Genomic DNA, 17,705 nt, shown 5'->3' with positions numbered 1-17,705 from the left:
GGGAGTAGCGATCTTTTGACAATCAACACGTGTCAAGGACTCTATCGATATACCCGACTCTGTTTTGGGATTGCTTCGGTCCCGGCCTTGTGTCCGAAAGCCATGGATCAGGTTTGCACTGGCCTGCCCGCTCAAACCTACCTGGACGATGTGCTCATTGCAGGGAAAACGGCAGATGAGCACCTTGCGAACATTGCCCAAGTGCTGACGAAGCTGGAAGCGTGCGGCCTGCGCTTGAACAGGGACAAGTGCGCGTTCTTCAAGCAGCGCTTGGAATACCTCGGGCACATCATCACGCTGGAGGGGCTGTTGAAAGGCCCTCGGAAGGTGGAGGCAATTTGCTGGTCCCAGTATCACAGAGACCACAGCCGGCACCCATTTGGAATCGTGGTAATAATCGCGCACCATTACCCGCTGTCCCACATCAAAGTCGCGCACCAGCGTCGGGCGGACACCGCCCCAGCCACCAACCTTCCAGGTTGCAGTAAATCCAGTCTCGACCTCAATGCCCGTCCATTCAGACGAATGGCAGGAGAATCACCGGTGGCAGGATGAATAACATTTCTGTATTGAAGCAAAAAGATATCAACCACTGTCTCTGCAGGACCAATTGAAAACAGGCTCATCATCGGCTGCACGTTCCGCCCCAGGTCGCCGGGGTCACCTCGCACCGGTTGCAGGACTTGCCCAGGGTTGTCGGAATTGTCGCGCACATCGCCGTCCATGACCTTCACGGTGGCCAACGCCACTCGGCAAACATTACGGAAGAGAAACTGCGGACGATCTTTGCTAATAAAGGAATACCCGAGATTCTGGTCTCTGATAACGGTCCGCAGTTCATCGCAGGTACATTTGATAATTTTTTTGCGTCAAAACGGTATTCGACATCTGAGGTCCGCGTCGTATCATCCTGCCACGAACGGGCAGGCGGAATCATTTGTTAAAATGTTGAAACGGGCTTTGTGTCGAGGGGAGGTTGCACCTGTGCAGACAGTCGTTGATATCTTTTTGCTTCAATACAGAAATGCTATTCATCCTGCTACCAGTGATTCTCCTGCCATTTGTCTGTATGGATGGGCATTGAGGTCAAGACTCGATTTACTGCGACCTGGAAGGTCGGTGGCTGGGGGTGGTGTCGCGCCCGGTGCTGGTGCGTGGCTTTGATGTGGGACAGCGGGTAATGGTGCGTGATTATTACCACGATTCCAAATGGGTGCCGGCCGTGGTCTCTGTGACACTGGGACTGGCAAATTGCATGGTGCGGACTGATGGTGGGGAGGTGTGGAAGCGGCAGGTGGACCAAATGCATGATCGCTGTTCAGCGTCACCCCCCCGCCCCCCTGTGCCGAGCGACATGGGGCCCCACCTGTGATGTTGCCGAGGCCAGACGTTGTATCGCCAAGGCCAGACGTGCCGGCGCCCACGGGGTGTTCACCTGATTCAGTCCTGCCCGAGGGAGCCGAGCAAGCTTCTCGGCCAGGGGCGCTTGATGTTTCAGATGGGGCAAGTCTGATGAGGGTGTCACCTCGACCAAGCCAGGAGGCGTCTGAGCTTGGGCCGTCGGGCGGCGCTGTCCGCCCAAGGCGGATCAAAAAACGACCGCGTTACTTGGAGGATTTTGAATGTTGATTGGTTTCATTTTGTCATTTTATAATTGTCATTTCATCATTATAATTGTCATTTTACGAGGGGAGGAGTGTGCTGTATCACGTGGTTGGGTTTCATATATCATGACTCGCCCGCTTGGGGTTGTTGTAGTGTGCATCCGATTGAGCAATAAAGTGGAGTCGCTACTTCACTCTCGTGTCTGTCTGCACCTCGGACACTACAGCCACCACCACCCACCCTCTCCACAACCGCCTTCACAACAACGACATCTCCTCACCATCTCCCAAACCGCATCTCCCCCGATACCCAACAACACGAACAACATCGCCTCACCTTCATCTCCAAAGCGCCGCCATCTTGGCGCCAGCCACGGCGAGTCCGCATCGAACGGCATCGCTGCAAACAAACGCGATGGTTTCCTTCTCTCTTCAGCGTTGGTGATTTCTACCACGTCCGCTCGCTCCAAGCTTCGCCTCGGAATTCAGATCAAAAGAGAGAAAGGGGCGGAGCCAATGGGGGTCGAAGGTCGGAGAGCGGAGGTCAAAATCTCGCCTCACGGACCCGAGAAAATGACTAGCGGAACGCCAAGCGCAGTCAGTCGGTGGAGTGTCAGTCTGGAGAGGTCGAGGAGCCGTGTGGAAGTCCGAAGCCTGAAGCCTGCAGTAGCTGGAGAAGCTGAGGAGAACGGAGGAGGCGCGAATGGGGAGCGCGGCTAAGCCTGCTGTACCGCGCAGAGCTGCGGAACGTGTACGAGCCGGAGAGAGCTCGCCCACCAGCGCCAGACGGTCCGAGGTGATCGGGCTTCGGGACAGTCCAAGCATCGCTGAGGAATGGACGGGTTTTTACAGAGCATCAACTCTAAGAGAGCAAAGACCCGTTCGTTCCTCTCAGGCGTTGCCGGCTGGGGGCCGGATCACCAGGCTGCGGCCGAGCCGCGGTTACGCTAGCTGCCGTGGGGAGGGAGCATCGTGGGTCGCCCCAGCGAGGAAGGTAACCTGCGCGGCCTCACGGAGCCTCTGCGGTCTACACGGCTCCGTGCAATAAAGACCTAAAGAGGTCCAATCTGCCCCTTGTCTGTCCTGGTGCTTTTCTTTGCTTTCGAATGAATGTTGTGGCGCCATGTCCGCAAGTCGAACTGTATAAGTGATTGTACATAATAAATAGACGGTATTGGCTCTTTCTTTTGCATTGTGTTTGGCTGTGTAACTGCATGCGTGTTTCACCCATTTATTGCTTGATTGTATACGTGTAAAATCATAAATGTGCTTGTTTGAATGTAACCTGTTCGTCGCGTCATTTTCCCTTAATTGAGCTGCCGTATTGCATTTCGGAATAATTGCGGGCTTTTTGATTGCAGATAATAGAATCGGGTCCAACGAGGCCTGGCGATAATACACCGCTCGATTTATCTCAGAACGGAACGAACCGCTCAAGCGGTTCGTGTCCAAGCAGGCCTTCGTTGAGGTATGGTCTCTCGGTAGTCTGCCCGCGCGAATAATTAGGTATATCGACAAATTCGGCCATTGACCCTGTCACGCGCGAGTAGAATATTGACTAGGCCGTGGTGTGCGCTTGGAGCACACCCGTGACTGGTTTTCGGCATTGTTCCGGAAAGTCGCGACTGAATTGTCCGTCCGGTGGGCATACGGCCGCGATTCGACTAAAAGCGGCATGTCCGCGTGCAGGCGGGCGCGAATTCGTAACAATATTGTTCCGGTTCTCGGAACCACATGCATACAACAGAGAGGTGTCCAAAGACAATTATGCCATTAAAATACGTGTCGATAGACCCCTTCCTTTTGTTTAGCAGGACAACAGGGAGTGCGTTGCGATGGTCTAATAGTTCAGGTTATTAAATCATTTTCCCCTCAATTTCATTATTTTTATTTTCTGAGGCAAAATCAGCCGAGTGTTGGCTTAGTGGTTAGGGTGGCGGCTTGGGATCCTCGGGTCCTGAGTTCAAGCCCCGTTGGCCGCTGAATTAATACACACCAGGAGGTTGACTCAGCCTGTCATCTTTCCGAGGTCGTCAAAATGAGCCCCAGTGTACTGGTAAGGGGGACACGACATCAGCGGGAAAATCCGCGTCCCAACCAATGATGCAACCAGCAGATGCAGGCTGCACTCGATAGAGAGAGGGAGAAGCAAAATCCACGACGTGCGCTGGGTGCTGGACTGTCACTTTGAGATTCCACGACAACCCACGGTATCCTCCCTCTGATCTTTCCTGGGATAAATCGGTCACGAACGCTTTCGCAGTGAGGTGGGCGGGCTGCACCAACGTCGACCCGAAACCTGACATGTGCTGTGAGTAACGTACGCTTTTGCATTAAGCTGGACGGGCTGCACCAACGTCTACCCGAAACCCGGCCAAAGCTGGTGGACCACATGATGGGTCGGGGCCAATCAAGGCTCCCGATTCGGGCGATGACGTCGAATTCGGCATGATCCCCTCCTCTGAGCTTCGGGCTCCATAAAAGACGGAGGAGCTCCTCCGTCTTGTGTGTGATTCAGAGTGTTTTCGCGTGGTGTGTTCCTGCTTCTTGACTGTGTCCATGTCTTGCCTTGACAATTTGCATCCTGCTTCTCATCTCCGCCCACACGACGTCGACCTCACCTGCTTCGAGCCTCCGCCCACTGCTCCACCTTCGCATTCTGGACTCCGCCCTTCTCCACTCAAGCTCCTCCTTCAGAACACAGGCTCCACACCTGCGGCTTGGGCCAGAAACAACGCGACTACTGTCGGGAACCACACCACAGAGCATCCCCTCCCCCAAACCGCCCAGGTACCGAGAGCATAACTTCAACCACCTCCCTCCCTGATTGCCAATGTCCCTTCACATTGGGGTTTCTTTTTCTGCGTGTGTCTGAGTGTGCTGGCGCCTCTCTGTTAAGTAAGTCTGCAGAAGCGGAATATTGTTGTAACTGTTATTAATCTCAGGTCAAATCTGCTCTGTGTCTACTTTCGTAAGTTGCTTGTATTATTGTCGCACCGCACCTCTCTCCTCTTTCCGTCCGTTACATACCCAATAAATATTTGTCGTACCACATACTTTTACTCGCTTGCTTGTTAATAAATAATTATCATGGGAATGTTCCCAGTTCACCTTTCTCTTTTTCTCTCATTGGTCCAGCATCGACCATTGGTCCCAGTTTAGCCGGGTCTTTATTCCCAACGATCCATTCTTTCTTGCCGGTACGTCCTTGGCAGTGTCGCTTGGCTGCATCCGATCCAGAGAAGTGATCCAATCCGGTTCGGACAAGGCGTACCGAGCGTGTGGTTCTCTGCTAATTAAACCACGTGGCTAATTAGGTAACCCGATTCCGCATACGGGAGGACCCGAGGTCACGCAGTTGAGATATTGGCATCTGCGGTCTGTGAAGCGACCTGCCGAATCACGGAATTATCTATGAGCGACGGCCTACAATTCTGGGGAGTCTGGTGGGAATCGAAGTAATTTCTCCCACCTAGTGGTCTTCTCACCCGACCCCGCTGGCCCGCAACTATACACACACACACACACACACACACACACACACACACACACACACACACACACACACACACACACACACACACACACACACACACACACACACACACACACACACACACCTGTACACGTACATATTCATATAGATATGTTGTCAACATGGGACACAATATATGGAGATTTGTAACATCCAACAGTGAATCTGTGTTTCCTTCCCTGTGTGTTTGCCTATTTAATGGATGGCTTTTAAATGCTTACAATTTCACTCTGTCGGAGTTTTGAAGCATATGATGATGTCCACATTTGAATGGGCAGCCATTTTTTTCCCCGTAACATCCCCACACATGGAATACTGTCATTCTGTTGCGGTTTTGCAAAACCACATGCCTCTGAGACAATGGCACCCAATATACAGTGATCCCCAGGCAGTTATTTCGTCAGTCTTTGTGCAGTCTGATCTTACACTCATATCCAGTGGATTAACGGGGCGAAGTGCGTTGCATGGGTCTTTCAGCGAAGTCGAATTGTATCTCTATCTTCCCTTAAATCCTGATTTCCATTACAACCATATTCTTTTATCCATGGTACAAATCACATCAAGCAAGCAAGCAAACACACACAATATGAATAACAAGCATCCGCACAGCCTCCCATGAGAAAATCACAAGAAGAAGAAAGACTGTCTGGCGCGCGCATGGCACGCCCTCTCCTTCAAATCTGCGTACCAATTGACAACGGTATCTCACATTGCTCACCCAAAAACTCATCACCTCAACCACCAACATTTCCCGCACTTGCGGAAAATTATCCTGCGCCTCCTCGTACCTCCGTATCGATACAATTCACCACGAAACAGAGGTGTGCTACACGGCTCGGGTGACTCGGACAGTGTGATGCGGGGAAAAGCCAAGAATGTTCACAGCACCAACCACATCTCACTGGGTTGCCTCGGATGGGCACAGTGGACGAGGGTCGTATCAATCCCATCACCAGAACAGGGCAGGGTGGGCAGCGAGGGATGGAGGTCGCGGGAAGAGTGGTGCAGAGCTCCGGGCCATGCCACGCTGGATGTGCGAATGAGACCGCTTCTGGCTCAAGGAGGATGGCAAGGTGTTGGTGGAACTGCGTGGCCCAACAGGGAAGCACAATTTTGGTCACGGCACGTCGCTTCGGGTTGTCACCCCACCCTTCACCTGGGACTAGTTTAAGGTGGATCGTTAAGCCATCCACCCTCTTTTTGGCCTGCCTGCCTCTCCCTCCTTTTTTTTTTGCCTGACTGCCTCGTCCTCATTTTTTACCTCTCTGCTCCGCCATCTTCTTCACTGCTCCTCGTCTGCCCGTCGCTGGATCTTCACTCGTGGTTGGTTTGCGACTGACGTTCTTTTCCACAAGCCCTGGCAAAGTGAATAAGCAGGAGATAACGGGCCGACTCTTGAGGTGGGAACGCTCAAGCGGAGCCTCCCACTGAGGTACATGCTACACTCACAGACCGATGCAACTCGAGGCAAGGGATCTTTTGCCTCATGCATCTTCTCTCCCATCTCTGTTTCCACTCCTCTATCTCATCCCCTTTTGACGTACAAAAGAGCATCCCACTGATTCGCAATCGCAGTTTCCTCTGGAATGACACCACACACCCCATATTGCACCACACGACACCTCCCACTCCCCCAACTTTGAGACCAGTATTTCTCCCTCCTCCCACCCCCAAAGCGTACGGGTTGCATTGGTCGGCCGACCGTGCCAGGTATTGCGAGGATGTTCGTCCTCATCTACTCTCCTTTCTGACTATCTGATCTTCCTCGAGTTTGTGTGTGTGTGTGATGGCATCTCTCATCGCATAAGTTCAGATTGCATAAGTTAAGTTCTAATGGGATAAGTCTGCTCTGTCTGCTTTTATAAATTGCTTGCCTTTTGTCGCATCCCATGAATTCCTTGCTGTCCCTGCTGTACATAATCATAAACCAATGAACTGTGCCCCATACCTTTCGTCGCTTAATAAATGCTTGTGAAGAAATGTTCACAGCTTGTTTTCGACTTTTCCTTCATTGGTCCAGTGTGGTTCCTATCCGAGCTAAGCCGGGACGTTATCCCCCAACGATCTGTTTTTCTAGCCAGTCCGTCCGTGGGCAGTTACACTCGGCTGCAACTGATCTGGAAAGGTGATCTGGTTTGAACAAGGTGCACCGAGGGTGTGTCACCCAGTAATTTGAAAACGTGACCATAAGGTAACCGGTATTCATCCGACAGAGGACCCTAAGTCTATATGGTCGAGTTATTGGTATTAACAGTCGATTTACGACCCTCTGCGTCATGAAGTTATTCATGTGTGACTGCCTGCGATTTTCGAGTCTCGAGGGAACCCGAGGTAGCAACCCAAAAACCTGAGTAGCTTTCACTGAAAAACAATGTTGCATTTCTATCGACGTTTCAGGGATATGTTCACAAACATTAATTTTTTTATGAACAGCTGAGTGTGAATGAACAGATTATGGGACAAGGAACATGGACATGGAAAAAAAAATGTTTGGCTCAGTAATTTAGAAAACGTTACTATGGCAAACAACTCGGAACTTGCGAGTATTTCACAACCACCTTGAGCTGTGACGGAGCACGAACAAAAGCTTCCGCAGTGAAGTGAGTGAACGACTCACCGAGGAGGACGCAGTATGTGTGCGCGGGACCACTATCGATTGAAAGGTGCTCGACAATTGGCTTAAGCACTCCTGCAAGAACTCCAATTTAATGTTTGACATGGAATGGTTGGCCAGGCTGTCACTGCAAATCATCAAGGATCCCTTTAACTTTAAAGCTTCTCTTCACCGTGCATGCAGGAGTTGATGAAATAAACTGAATTTGTTCAAATGATTAATTTATCCACAAAAAAGTTGCAGCTCGATGCAGAACAACCTTGGAGACATCGCAAAGTTCAATCGCCTGTGACATAAGCATTGCAGATAATCCGCCATCTTGCCTGCTCGTCTGTGCACGCGTCACGTCGGTTCGGGGTCCGCGCAAACGTAATAACTTTTTTTTTCAACGTCCATTTTTTTTTTTGCCAGATTTGCTTTGATACCCTGTAAAACACCTCGCAAAACTTCCAAAAATATACACAGATTTGGCAGATGCTATGGAAAGGCAGTCCCTCAGGGGGACAGGATGCGAGGTCTCACAGTGAATGTATGAAATCGTTTCACTTTCACCAAAGAGCAGAAAAAGATAAGTTTAATGCTTTGGAAATTTCACATTTTCTTGTGTATCGATGGAGAAGGAGGGAACATAGCCTTGCTTGCTTAAAGTAAATGGGTATGTCGGATTAGTTTTAACACTCGTTTCTTGAAATTATAAGATTTTGACACTTATTTTGTGATACCTGATCAGTGATAACTCAGTGATATCCGTGATTAGTGATTATTTAGTGATACCTAAGAAGATGATGCCTGATCCTCAAAACCGAAATAATATTTTGATGATATACTTTAATTACTTTGTGAGAGTAGATCGTGGAAAATTGTGTCAGATATAATGCATGAAGTCGCTCCAAGTTCCTTATTTGAAAACTATAGCACTTACTAAAGCGATGTGCACAACGTGTCGGAGAAATGATGAACAGGCATTCTTTCGATAACATGATTGAGGAAAGTGGGGGAAAAAAACAAAATAGAAGACTTTATCGTAAAGAAATCGTTGCGGCCTGTTCCAAGTCAATGCATGGTTGTGCTGCAAATGCAGGCCAAAAAAACACGGCGGCTTCTGACTCCAGCGAGGTTACCCAGGCAACGCCTTTTGACCCCAGAGAGTGAGGTGGCCGAGCATGACCTGATGAAGGATATAATTAAATGTGGCAGTTAATCATTTTCACAAGGAGTGTTTTTTTTTAATGCAAACACCCAATTTTCACTCTTGCACTTCCTTGCTGTGCTCTGGAGAAGGATGCAAAGTAAGGATGCCCCGACCCCAAGTCCACAACAGCACTCCAAGATATGACTGGCCTCGGGGGTGAATTATGGTTGTCGTGGTTCTTCTGGGGTGATTTTTTTTTTTTTTTTTTTTTGAAAGGGTCTTTAAGGGATTCATTGGCCGTGGTGATTCAATGCCACACACCTGGACTGCGTCCCACATCAGTCTCTTCAGCCTTACTTGGATTTGACATATTTGGCAATTGGTGGAATTCTGGGTCAATTCGGACTTCCACAACAAACAGTATCACAGCAGATGCACATAATTTGGTGGGGAAGACCTCAAAACGCTCCACCATTACTGTCATATTGAGATGTCTCGCCAGATTCCAACGGGGTCGAGGGCACAACCACAACAATAGAAACATTCATTTTACCTAACATAAGGCTTGTGTCCCTTGCAGGTCATCGGTGGAATGGACAACTTCTTGGAATGGCTTCAAACACAAGGCCTGAGAACAGAAACAGCCCAAGCAGTGATCAATGTGCTTGGAATTGAGAATCACAAGGTGCTTCGAGCTTGTACAGACTCCGATTCATTGCGAACAGAGCTCCTCTCTCTCGCCAAAGAGAAATTTAAATTTGCAATGTATGCTGACTTCTGCAAATTTGTGAAATCTTTTTTGAAGCTGCAGGTTGTGTGTCTCGCGGGCTCTCCTCTGTTGGGAAGTCTGTTCGTTAACTTGGAGAATGTTGTTCGAGAACTTTCCAGTTTCTGTCAAAACTTCATTGGATTCCAAAATGTGCAGCTGGAAAACGTTCCTGGCTTCATTGGAATTGCTTTCAGTGATGTCTGCAACCTCCACCGTCAGGATGATGGATCAACACCCAAGTCTGGTATGTCACTATTTTATACTCCTTGCATGTCAATAAATACCTTGATCTTCCATAAACCTTTTTAGTTTTTGTAACTTGTACAATCTCCTTTGGAACAATTTAGTATTGTTGAACATAAATGTGGACTTGAATGTTGGTGCTGCTGAAGCAGTCTCCGTGGCCATTGTGCACAATCCTGGATGGGTCACCACTCCGACACAGGATACCAGCAAGCTGGCACTCATTTTGCCAACCTCGGAAAGATGATGGGCAGAGTCAACCCCACCTGGCATGCATTGAACAGCTGAGTGGGATTTGAACTCAGGATCCTCGGATCCCATACCGACCACCCCAATCATAAAGCCAACACCAGGCATATCAATTGGCATGAAAATTCACAATTATCATCGAGTGGTGATGGGAATATACATTTTAAATTTCAACCTGATCATGGTTCAACCTATACATGGTTTTCCAGCCAGAATTTTATTATTTATTTTTGAATCTGGGTTGTTTATTTTTTTATTATTACTATATTGTTATTTTTTCAACATGGCTCACTTCAGCATGGTTGGCATGAGAGTTGAGAGAGAGCAGCTGAAACTGGAATCCCATCCATGTTCCTCCTGATGACTTCGTGCTTGATTTTTGCTTGTTAGGCTTCCTTTTGATGACTCCAATGCAGTCCTTTAAATGCAGGATTTGATCTTCTATTTGATTTGAATTTGATTTATTTTATTCCCATTCTGAATTCAATTGAATAAAAATAAATGTGATGGGTCATTGTAAAATGTCAGGTCAAAGTGGGGTTTCATCAAAGTGGGACGTCTTAACACCCGATCATTATTGCCAGCAGTTATGAACTGGCAGCAATGCCAACCCTCCCGATTTCATCGGGAGGCTTCCGAAAATTCACCCAAACTCCCGCTCTTACGATCACTATCCTTATCCTCCCGAAATTTTGATATTTTTGCACTGTTCACTAATCAGAATGTACTAGTATGAGAATTGAATGAAAAGCATCGTCTGCTACGTATAGCATGTGGTAACTCCATAACGTTCGCTGCTACCAAATTGTATGTAAAAAATTGCAAATTCAAATGAGGAGCAGCGAAACATTGGGTCTGGATCTCGCTTATGCGATCATGCACTGAGATTTAGTGCATGCGGTATGTATGCACAGTGTATATGCATGCGATACGCTCACTGCATGCAGCTGGGCCCCGTACCAGCCCGGCGGTCGCGACCACCGTGCGGTGTTTAACAGCCGCTAGAGTTCTACGAGTCGCGCTGCAGCTGTGGAACATCGACTTCGAAGTTACCGATGCTTCAAGCCCTCCATGTTGATTACGAAATGGCAGAAAAGAAGCTTACGAAGACCAAGAAATATTCTCAGAAGTGCAAGACCGAATACAGTCTCCAATACCCGTGTATTCGAAAGTCTGAAAGAGGAATTCATCATGCGTATTGTACAGTATGCAGCGTTGATATTTCAGTTGAGCACGGAGGTCGTGATGATATTCGGAAGCACGTTGGAAGCAAACGGCACACAGACATTGCAAAGGAGAGATCTTCGAGCACGAGTACCGGTACACTTCTGAATTATTTCACCAAACAAGGGACAAGCGAGGAAGAGGATGTTACCCGAGCGGAACTTCTCTTTAGTGGATTGATTGTGGAACATAACTTGCCCATATCAGTCTCAGATCATGCTGGACCTCTATTTCAAAAGATGTTTCCAGATTCAAAAGTTGCTTCAAAGTATGGATGTGCAAGAACAAAAACTTGCAAGATGTGCAAGATGTGCAAGAACAAAAAAAAAAAAAAAAAAAAAACAAGAACAAAAAGCAAGAAAAAAAAAAGAAAAAAAAGAACAAAAAAAAAAAAAAAACAAGAACAAAGAAGAAAAAAGAACACTGGTCAACAATTTTTTACTTTCTGAATGTTGTCTAGATTTCTACAAGTGAATTAGGGTATTCTGGCACTGCTGAATCAGGAAATGGCATCCGTTTCTCTCCATCAGGTCAGGTTTTTGTGCTAAGTTGATTTGAAAAAATCAGATCTTGTGACAAAATCAATTACATTTTTGTGGCATTATCAGCTGATTTTTGTCAACACATATCATCCTAAACATGTTTTTAAGAAAAAAAAATGTTTTGCCAACAACATTTATTGATTACATGATAGAAACATCGATTACTGTCATCTGAATGGTGGGCATTGATAAAGGTAAGTACAAGTAAATTGCATGTTGCGTCACCACTGTTCAAACTTCAGGGCTTGAACTTCCGTTTCTTCGAACTCCTGGAATGTTCAGCGGCAGGGAGGTCTCTCTTCAGATTCCAACAGTAGTCAGCCATCATGACTGCGTCCCAGCGACCCTGATACCTGGTCTCCATCTCCTTCACGTCCTGATGGAATCTCTCCCCCTGCTCGTCACTCATTGAACCCAGGTTCTCAGGAAACCGGTTCATATGTGAAAATAGGGAGTGCATCTTGATGCTCATGTTGCAGCCCAGGTTTCTGAAAGCAGTCAGCATGTTGTTGACAAGTTCTGCGTAGTTTCTGGCCTTATTGTTGCCAAGAAAGTTCTTCACTACCAAAACAAATGTCTTCCACGCTTCCAGTTCCACTTCGTTCATTGAGTTTTTGAACTCTGGATCTCTGATGAGCTGACGGATCTGAGAACCATCAAAGATGCCAGCTTTCAACTTCTCCATGGTCAATCCTGGAAAAGCCTGGCACAAGTAAGTGAAGCAGTCACCATCTTTGTCCAAAGCCTTGGTGAACTGCTTGATTAAGCCGAGCTTGATGTGCAGCGGTGGGAAGAGTATTCTGTCTCTGTCCACCAGAGGGTCGTTGATGACGTTCCTTTCTTTGCATGGCACCAATTCCTCCCGCACAGGCCAGTCCTTCTTCGTGTAATGCTGAGCACGGTCCCTACTATCCCACATGCACAGAAAACATGGGTACTTGGTGAAGCCAGACTGTTGTCCCAACAAAAAGTTCACCATCTTCAGGTCAACACAAATAAACCACTTATGCTGATCATAACCAATTTTCTCCAGCACTTACTTCACCGCTTCATACTTCTCCTTCAGTGTAGTCGAGTGAGCGATGGGTACAGAGGCAAACTGGTTGCCGTTGTGTAGCAGAACACATTTCAGTGATCGCTTGCTGCTGTCAATGAACAGTCTCCAATCTTTGGGTTCGTACTGTGGCACTCCAAGCTTGAGCAGAAGCGCATGTCATAAATTGGCGCATGTAGGTATTGTACATTCTTCAGAGTTCGTTATTTCAAGAAATACAACTTTTTTGTATCACATCATTACAAAATCTGCCCCATTAACTTTAGTTTTGATCCACGAACTTTATGCTTTGCCTCACCAATTTTTGGAAGATTTTGAGGTTTTATGACTTCAAACTGATCCCTTTTCGACATAATCACCCAGAACTATCGTACCTGAATACTTCTTGTCATATTATTTCCAATCAAAACAATTATTTGACATGACATTTTACCCCCACCAACTTCTTCTAAAATGCTCCACACATGCGTACATGTGAACAAAAATGTAAAAACGACATGTGGCCATATCTCAAAAACTTGACCTGATTGAACAAAACTAATGTGAGTTTTGGATTCAGCGCATCAGATTCGTCCTAAATCAGCTTAAAAAATGCAGACAACAAATTTGTTGTTGACCAGTGTAATTGGTGAGTTGTCAAATGTTACTGCTTCATCTATTGCCGATATTGCTAGACTAGCTCCATTTAGCCTAGCTACAGACGGTAGCAATGACAGTGGTGAGGCCCAGCTATATCCTGTCCTGATTTCGTACTATGACAACAGTGCTGGGATTGTGAAGCAAGGTTTGCTAAGTTTGCCTGCGTGCAAACAAGATTCCACTGGAGAAAACATTTTCAAACTGCTTGATCATGAGTTCAGTGACAGGAAAATTCCGTGGGGAAATTGTGTTTCCTTTTGTGCTGATAATGCCTCTGTCATGGTGGGCAAGCACAAAGGAGTCGCTGCTTATATCCACAAACAAAATCCAGAGTGCTACATCATGGGATGCCCTTGCCATATGATGCACAATACGGCCAAGAAGGCGGCTCAGGCCTTACCCATTGAATTAGATGACTTTCTCATCGATATTTACTACTACTTGGACAAAAGTAGTAAACGCGTCAAAGGAGTGAAAGCACTGCAAGAACTCTGTGATGCCCCGACACACAAGATTCTGAAGCATGTCGCAACAAGGTGGCTGTCCCTTGGTCAGTGCCTAGACAGGCTGATTGAACAGTGGGAGCCACTTCGCCTCTTCTTCAAAGAAGAAGTACGAAGAAAAATGCAACCAACTGTAGCCAAGACTCTAACAACGAGCAAGAAGGACGGCACTGTATCTACTGCCAGTACTGGCACTGCAGGATCAAGCACTAGTGGAGCAGCATTCACCACTACCACTGCAGTATCTGCTGCGAAGAAGACAGCAGGGACAGCACCAAAACCAATGCTGAGAGCAGGTAGCATCACCGGCCCTTCATCACGTTCATCTACAAAGCAGATCCCTTCAGAGTCGAGAAAGACTGTGATAGTCCCATCTACAGGCAAAGAAGGACCCAAGTTAAGTTCTGCTTTTGCCAAATCACTTGATAGAAGCTCAGCAAAACCTTCGAATCAGAGGTCTTCTTCCTTGGCTGCACCTACCTCAAGCTCTCTCCTCAAACGTAAAATTGGATCTGGTACTACGAGTCTGACCTCTTCTGCTGGCAGTAAACGCAAGTGTGATCGCCCTGCGGCTAAGTGTACTACGAGTTCTACAACTAAAAGCGCATCTTCCTCAAACACTGTGCAGGAATCTAGAGAAAAACGTGTCAACAGGATGTTCTTGTCTCCACAAACAAAACTCTATTGTTTCTTCCTTCGATATGCTAACAAGCTTTTTGAGAAGGGGAATCTTCTGCTCCAAAGAGACGAACCCTGTATTCATCTCCTGCACGGAGAATTGAATGGTCTTCTGAAAGATATCTTCGTACGGTTTTTGAAACCATCGGTGTCATCGGTTCCTCTGGTAAATGTACCCTTCTCTGACAGAAATCATCAGAAGAATGATGAGGACCTCATGATTGGGAACGATGCCAAACTGTATATAAGGGAACAAAGGAGTCTCAAGAAATCCACCTTCACTCTGAGTGAGTCAGACATCCAAGGTTTCTTCAGTGCAGTTCGCTCATATTATGTGAAAGCCTGCAATTACATCTTCAAAACCTGGCCGCTAGATGATGAATTAGCCAAGCATGCTCAGGTGCTGGATGTTAAGCTACACCAAGAAGTGGGGTTTGACTGTGTGGAGTTTTTCATCAAGAAATTCCCCTGTCTGTTCAGTGGCGGTGATAGTGACATAGACAGTCTTGAGAGTGAATTCGCTCACTACCAGGCAGACGCCTCCATAGCTACAATTGCTACTGAGACAGTGAGAGTGGATGAGCAGTGGCATCGGATTTCACAGCTCACAGATCCCTGCACTGGTGCCAAGAAGTATCCTAATTTGAGCAAAGTGATGAAGGGAATCTTGGTCATTCCTCATTCGAACGCATCATGTGAGCGGGCACTCAGTCTTGTACGGAAGAATCATACTGAATTTCGTCCCAATTTGAGTGTCAAAACCCTGGAAGCTCTCTTAATTGAAAAACTAGCTCATAGCACCCCTTGCTACCAGAGAGAATACAGCAAAGACATAATCAGAAGGGCTAAAAGAGCCACACAGCTGTCACTCAGCAAAGCTGCCATGGAAAAAGCAAGCAGCAGTAGTACCAGCCAGTAAGGTAAGAAAAATATTGCTTCTTTTGTGCTTTTTGTTAATCTTTGATTGTCCCCTAACTTACTAATATTAACATACATGTAACATTAAAAAGTGCACAATTTTCCCCTTTTTTTGTTCAAAAAGTGGGAATTCTTAACATGTTAAATGCTCCAAAATAGGGCTCAGAGGGCACTAGAGAGCGTCTAGAACCCCAGAGCTTCCAGGGCCCTAAGGTGGGCCCTGGACCCCGCCGCAAGGGTCGAGCGCTCCGCGCTCGAGATGTGCGCTTCGCGCACATTATTTGGTGTCGGTTATAAATCCTCCCTAATTCTGATTTCCAAAAGTTGGCATCTCTGAACTGGTCTTTCTCGTTGTATCTGTTATTAATGATGTTACACACCAGTCCATGAACAGAACACAAAATTCACGAAACAAATCAACAGAAAACAAGTCCTGGCGAGGGTCTGCAATCTCTGATTGCCCTTCTTCTTGTTAATCAAAACCGCTGAGCTCCGTCCTTGATGAGGATTGGGACTTAAGGCATTGTTCCATGAATGAGGAATTCCCAGTAAGACTGATTCATCAGCTCATGTTGATTAAATCTGTCTTTTGTAGACGCCGCATTTCGCTACAACCGATCAGACGGTTTGATGAGATCCTCGGATCAGCCCCTGCACGGGCCGTCCGCAATACACGTTATTCGTTGTCATCTCGGCTCATGCTGGTGCACCGAAAAGATAGCGAACTTAACTGTCTCGAGGAAACAAAAGTCGTCACAAGGTTGACAAGACCCCAAAACATGATAAAACTCATGAAACATGGATTTTTTTTAACAACTCTGTCTTTGTTCTAAAAAGAAGAATCCATTTAAATCTGAATTTTTTTTTATTTAAATCTGAATTTTTTTATTGAAATCTAAATCAAGGTCTGAGTTTTATTTTATTTAATTTTATTTAAAAATCAATACAATGGCAAAGCTTACACGAGAGCAAACACACAGTCAGTGTAACAAGGAGACAGGAGGGATGGGAGAGGGAAGCAGAAAACAGTGGGGAAGAGACACATGAGAAAATCTGTGGAAGGGAGTGGGATGGGGTGGGGAACATGGGGAAAACAGGATGGAAGGAGAGCAGTGAATTTGAAGGATGTGGATTAATGGGGGTAGAAAAGATCGTGGTTATTGATGAGGGAAGATGAGAGATGATCGTGAACAGCTGTTTTGAAGACCTGGAGGGAAAAGTGGGATTGAAGTGTGTGGGAGTTTATTCCAAAGGTGGGGAAAAGAGGAATGAAAGAATAAAGGTGAGCAGTGATTCGTGATTTTGGAAGTATTATTTTTGTTTTTTTCTATTCCTTGTCGAGGCTCGTGTGAGAGCTAACGCACAACGCACATCAAGGGGGGCATGAGACATGAGGGAAGGGAGTGGGAAGGACAAAATGTTGGGAACAGAGACATTTGGAGATCTGTGGAAGGGAGAGGGATGGGACGGGGAACATGGGGAATAGAAGATGGACATTACAGGGACTTTCAGGAATAGAAGGAAAGCAGGGAATTTGAAGGAGGTATCTTGGGTGGATTATCGGGGGTAGAAAAGATCGAGGATTTGGATGTGGGATGATAAGAGGTGGTGGTGAACAGCTGTTTTGAAGGCCTGGAGGGAAGAATGGGAATGAATAGAGTGAGGGAGTTTATTCCAAAGGTGGGGAAAAGAGGAATGAAAGAGTGAAGGTGAGCAGTGATTCGTGATTTTGGTAGTTTTACCAGAAGGGAGTTGTTGGCGGACCTTGAGCGTCCTGCGGAATTGTGGGGACAAATCGCAGAGAGAGCAGGGGGGCGAGGCTGGAGAGGAGTCGGTAGAAGACAAAGACCACCGACCAACCTGCGGTGAATGAGTGAGAGGCCCAAAGACTCAGCCTCATTGCGGGAGATGCCAATGATCCGAAATGCCTTCATTTCTTCAGCATGAAGCTGAGAAAGGTGGGAGGCAGGAGCACCAGCCCAGAGGGGAGAGCAGTACTCC

The 17,705-nt window shown here is 47.0% G+C and overlaps 1 protein-coding gene across 8 annotated transcripts in view; it reads left to right on the top strand.

The window, feature by feature from the left end:
- Positions 1-17,705, top strand: part of LOC147029146 (uncharacterized) — an 83,978-nt gene that overhangs the window by 54,322 nt on the left and 11,951 nt on the right. For 7 of the 8 annotated variants that reach the window (XM_085876273.1, XM_085876272.1, XM_085876271.1 and 4 more), the window contains one exon: positions 9,466-9,898. In XM_085876273.1, the coding sequence (XP_085732399.1) occupies positions 9,466-9,898 (433 nt within the window). Of the gene's footprint in view, positions 1-9,465; positions 9,899-10,001; positions 11,772-17,705 lie in introns of those variants that run through there. The other variant, XM_085876278.1, reaches the window with a different exon arrangement.

Source organism: Eptatretus burgeri, chromosome 4 (assembly GCF_056783735.1).
Source record: "Eptatretus burgeri isolate ZD-2024b chromosome 4, Ebu_testis_v1, whole genome shotgun sequence".
Classification (NCBI taxonomy): Eukaryota; Metazoa; Chordata; class Myxini; order Myxiniformes; family Myxinidae; genus Eptatretus; species Eptatretus burgeri.
The sequence above is the reverse complement of the archived record's forward strand: the minus strand, read 5'-3'. Positions and strand labels throughout refer to the sequence as shown.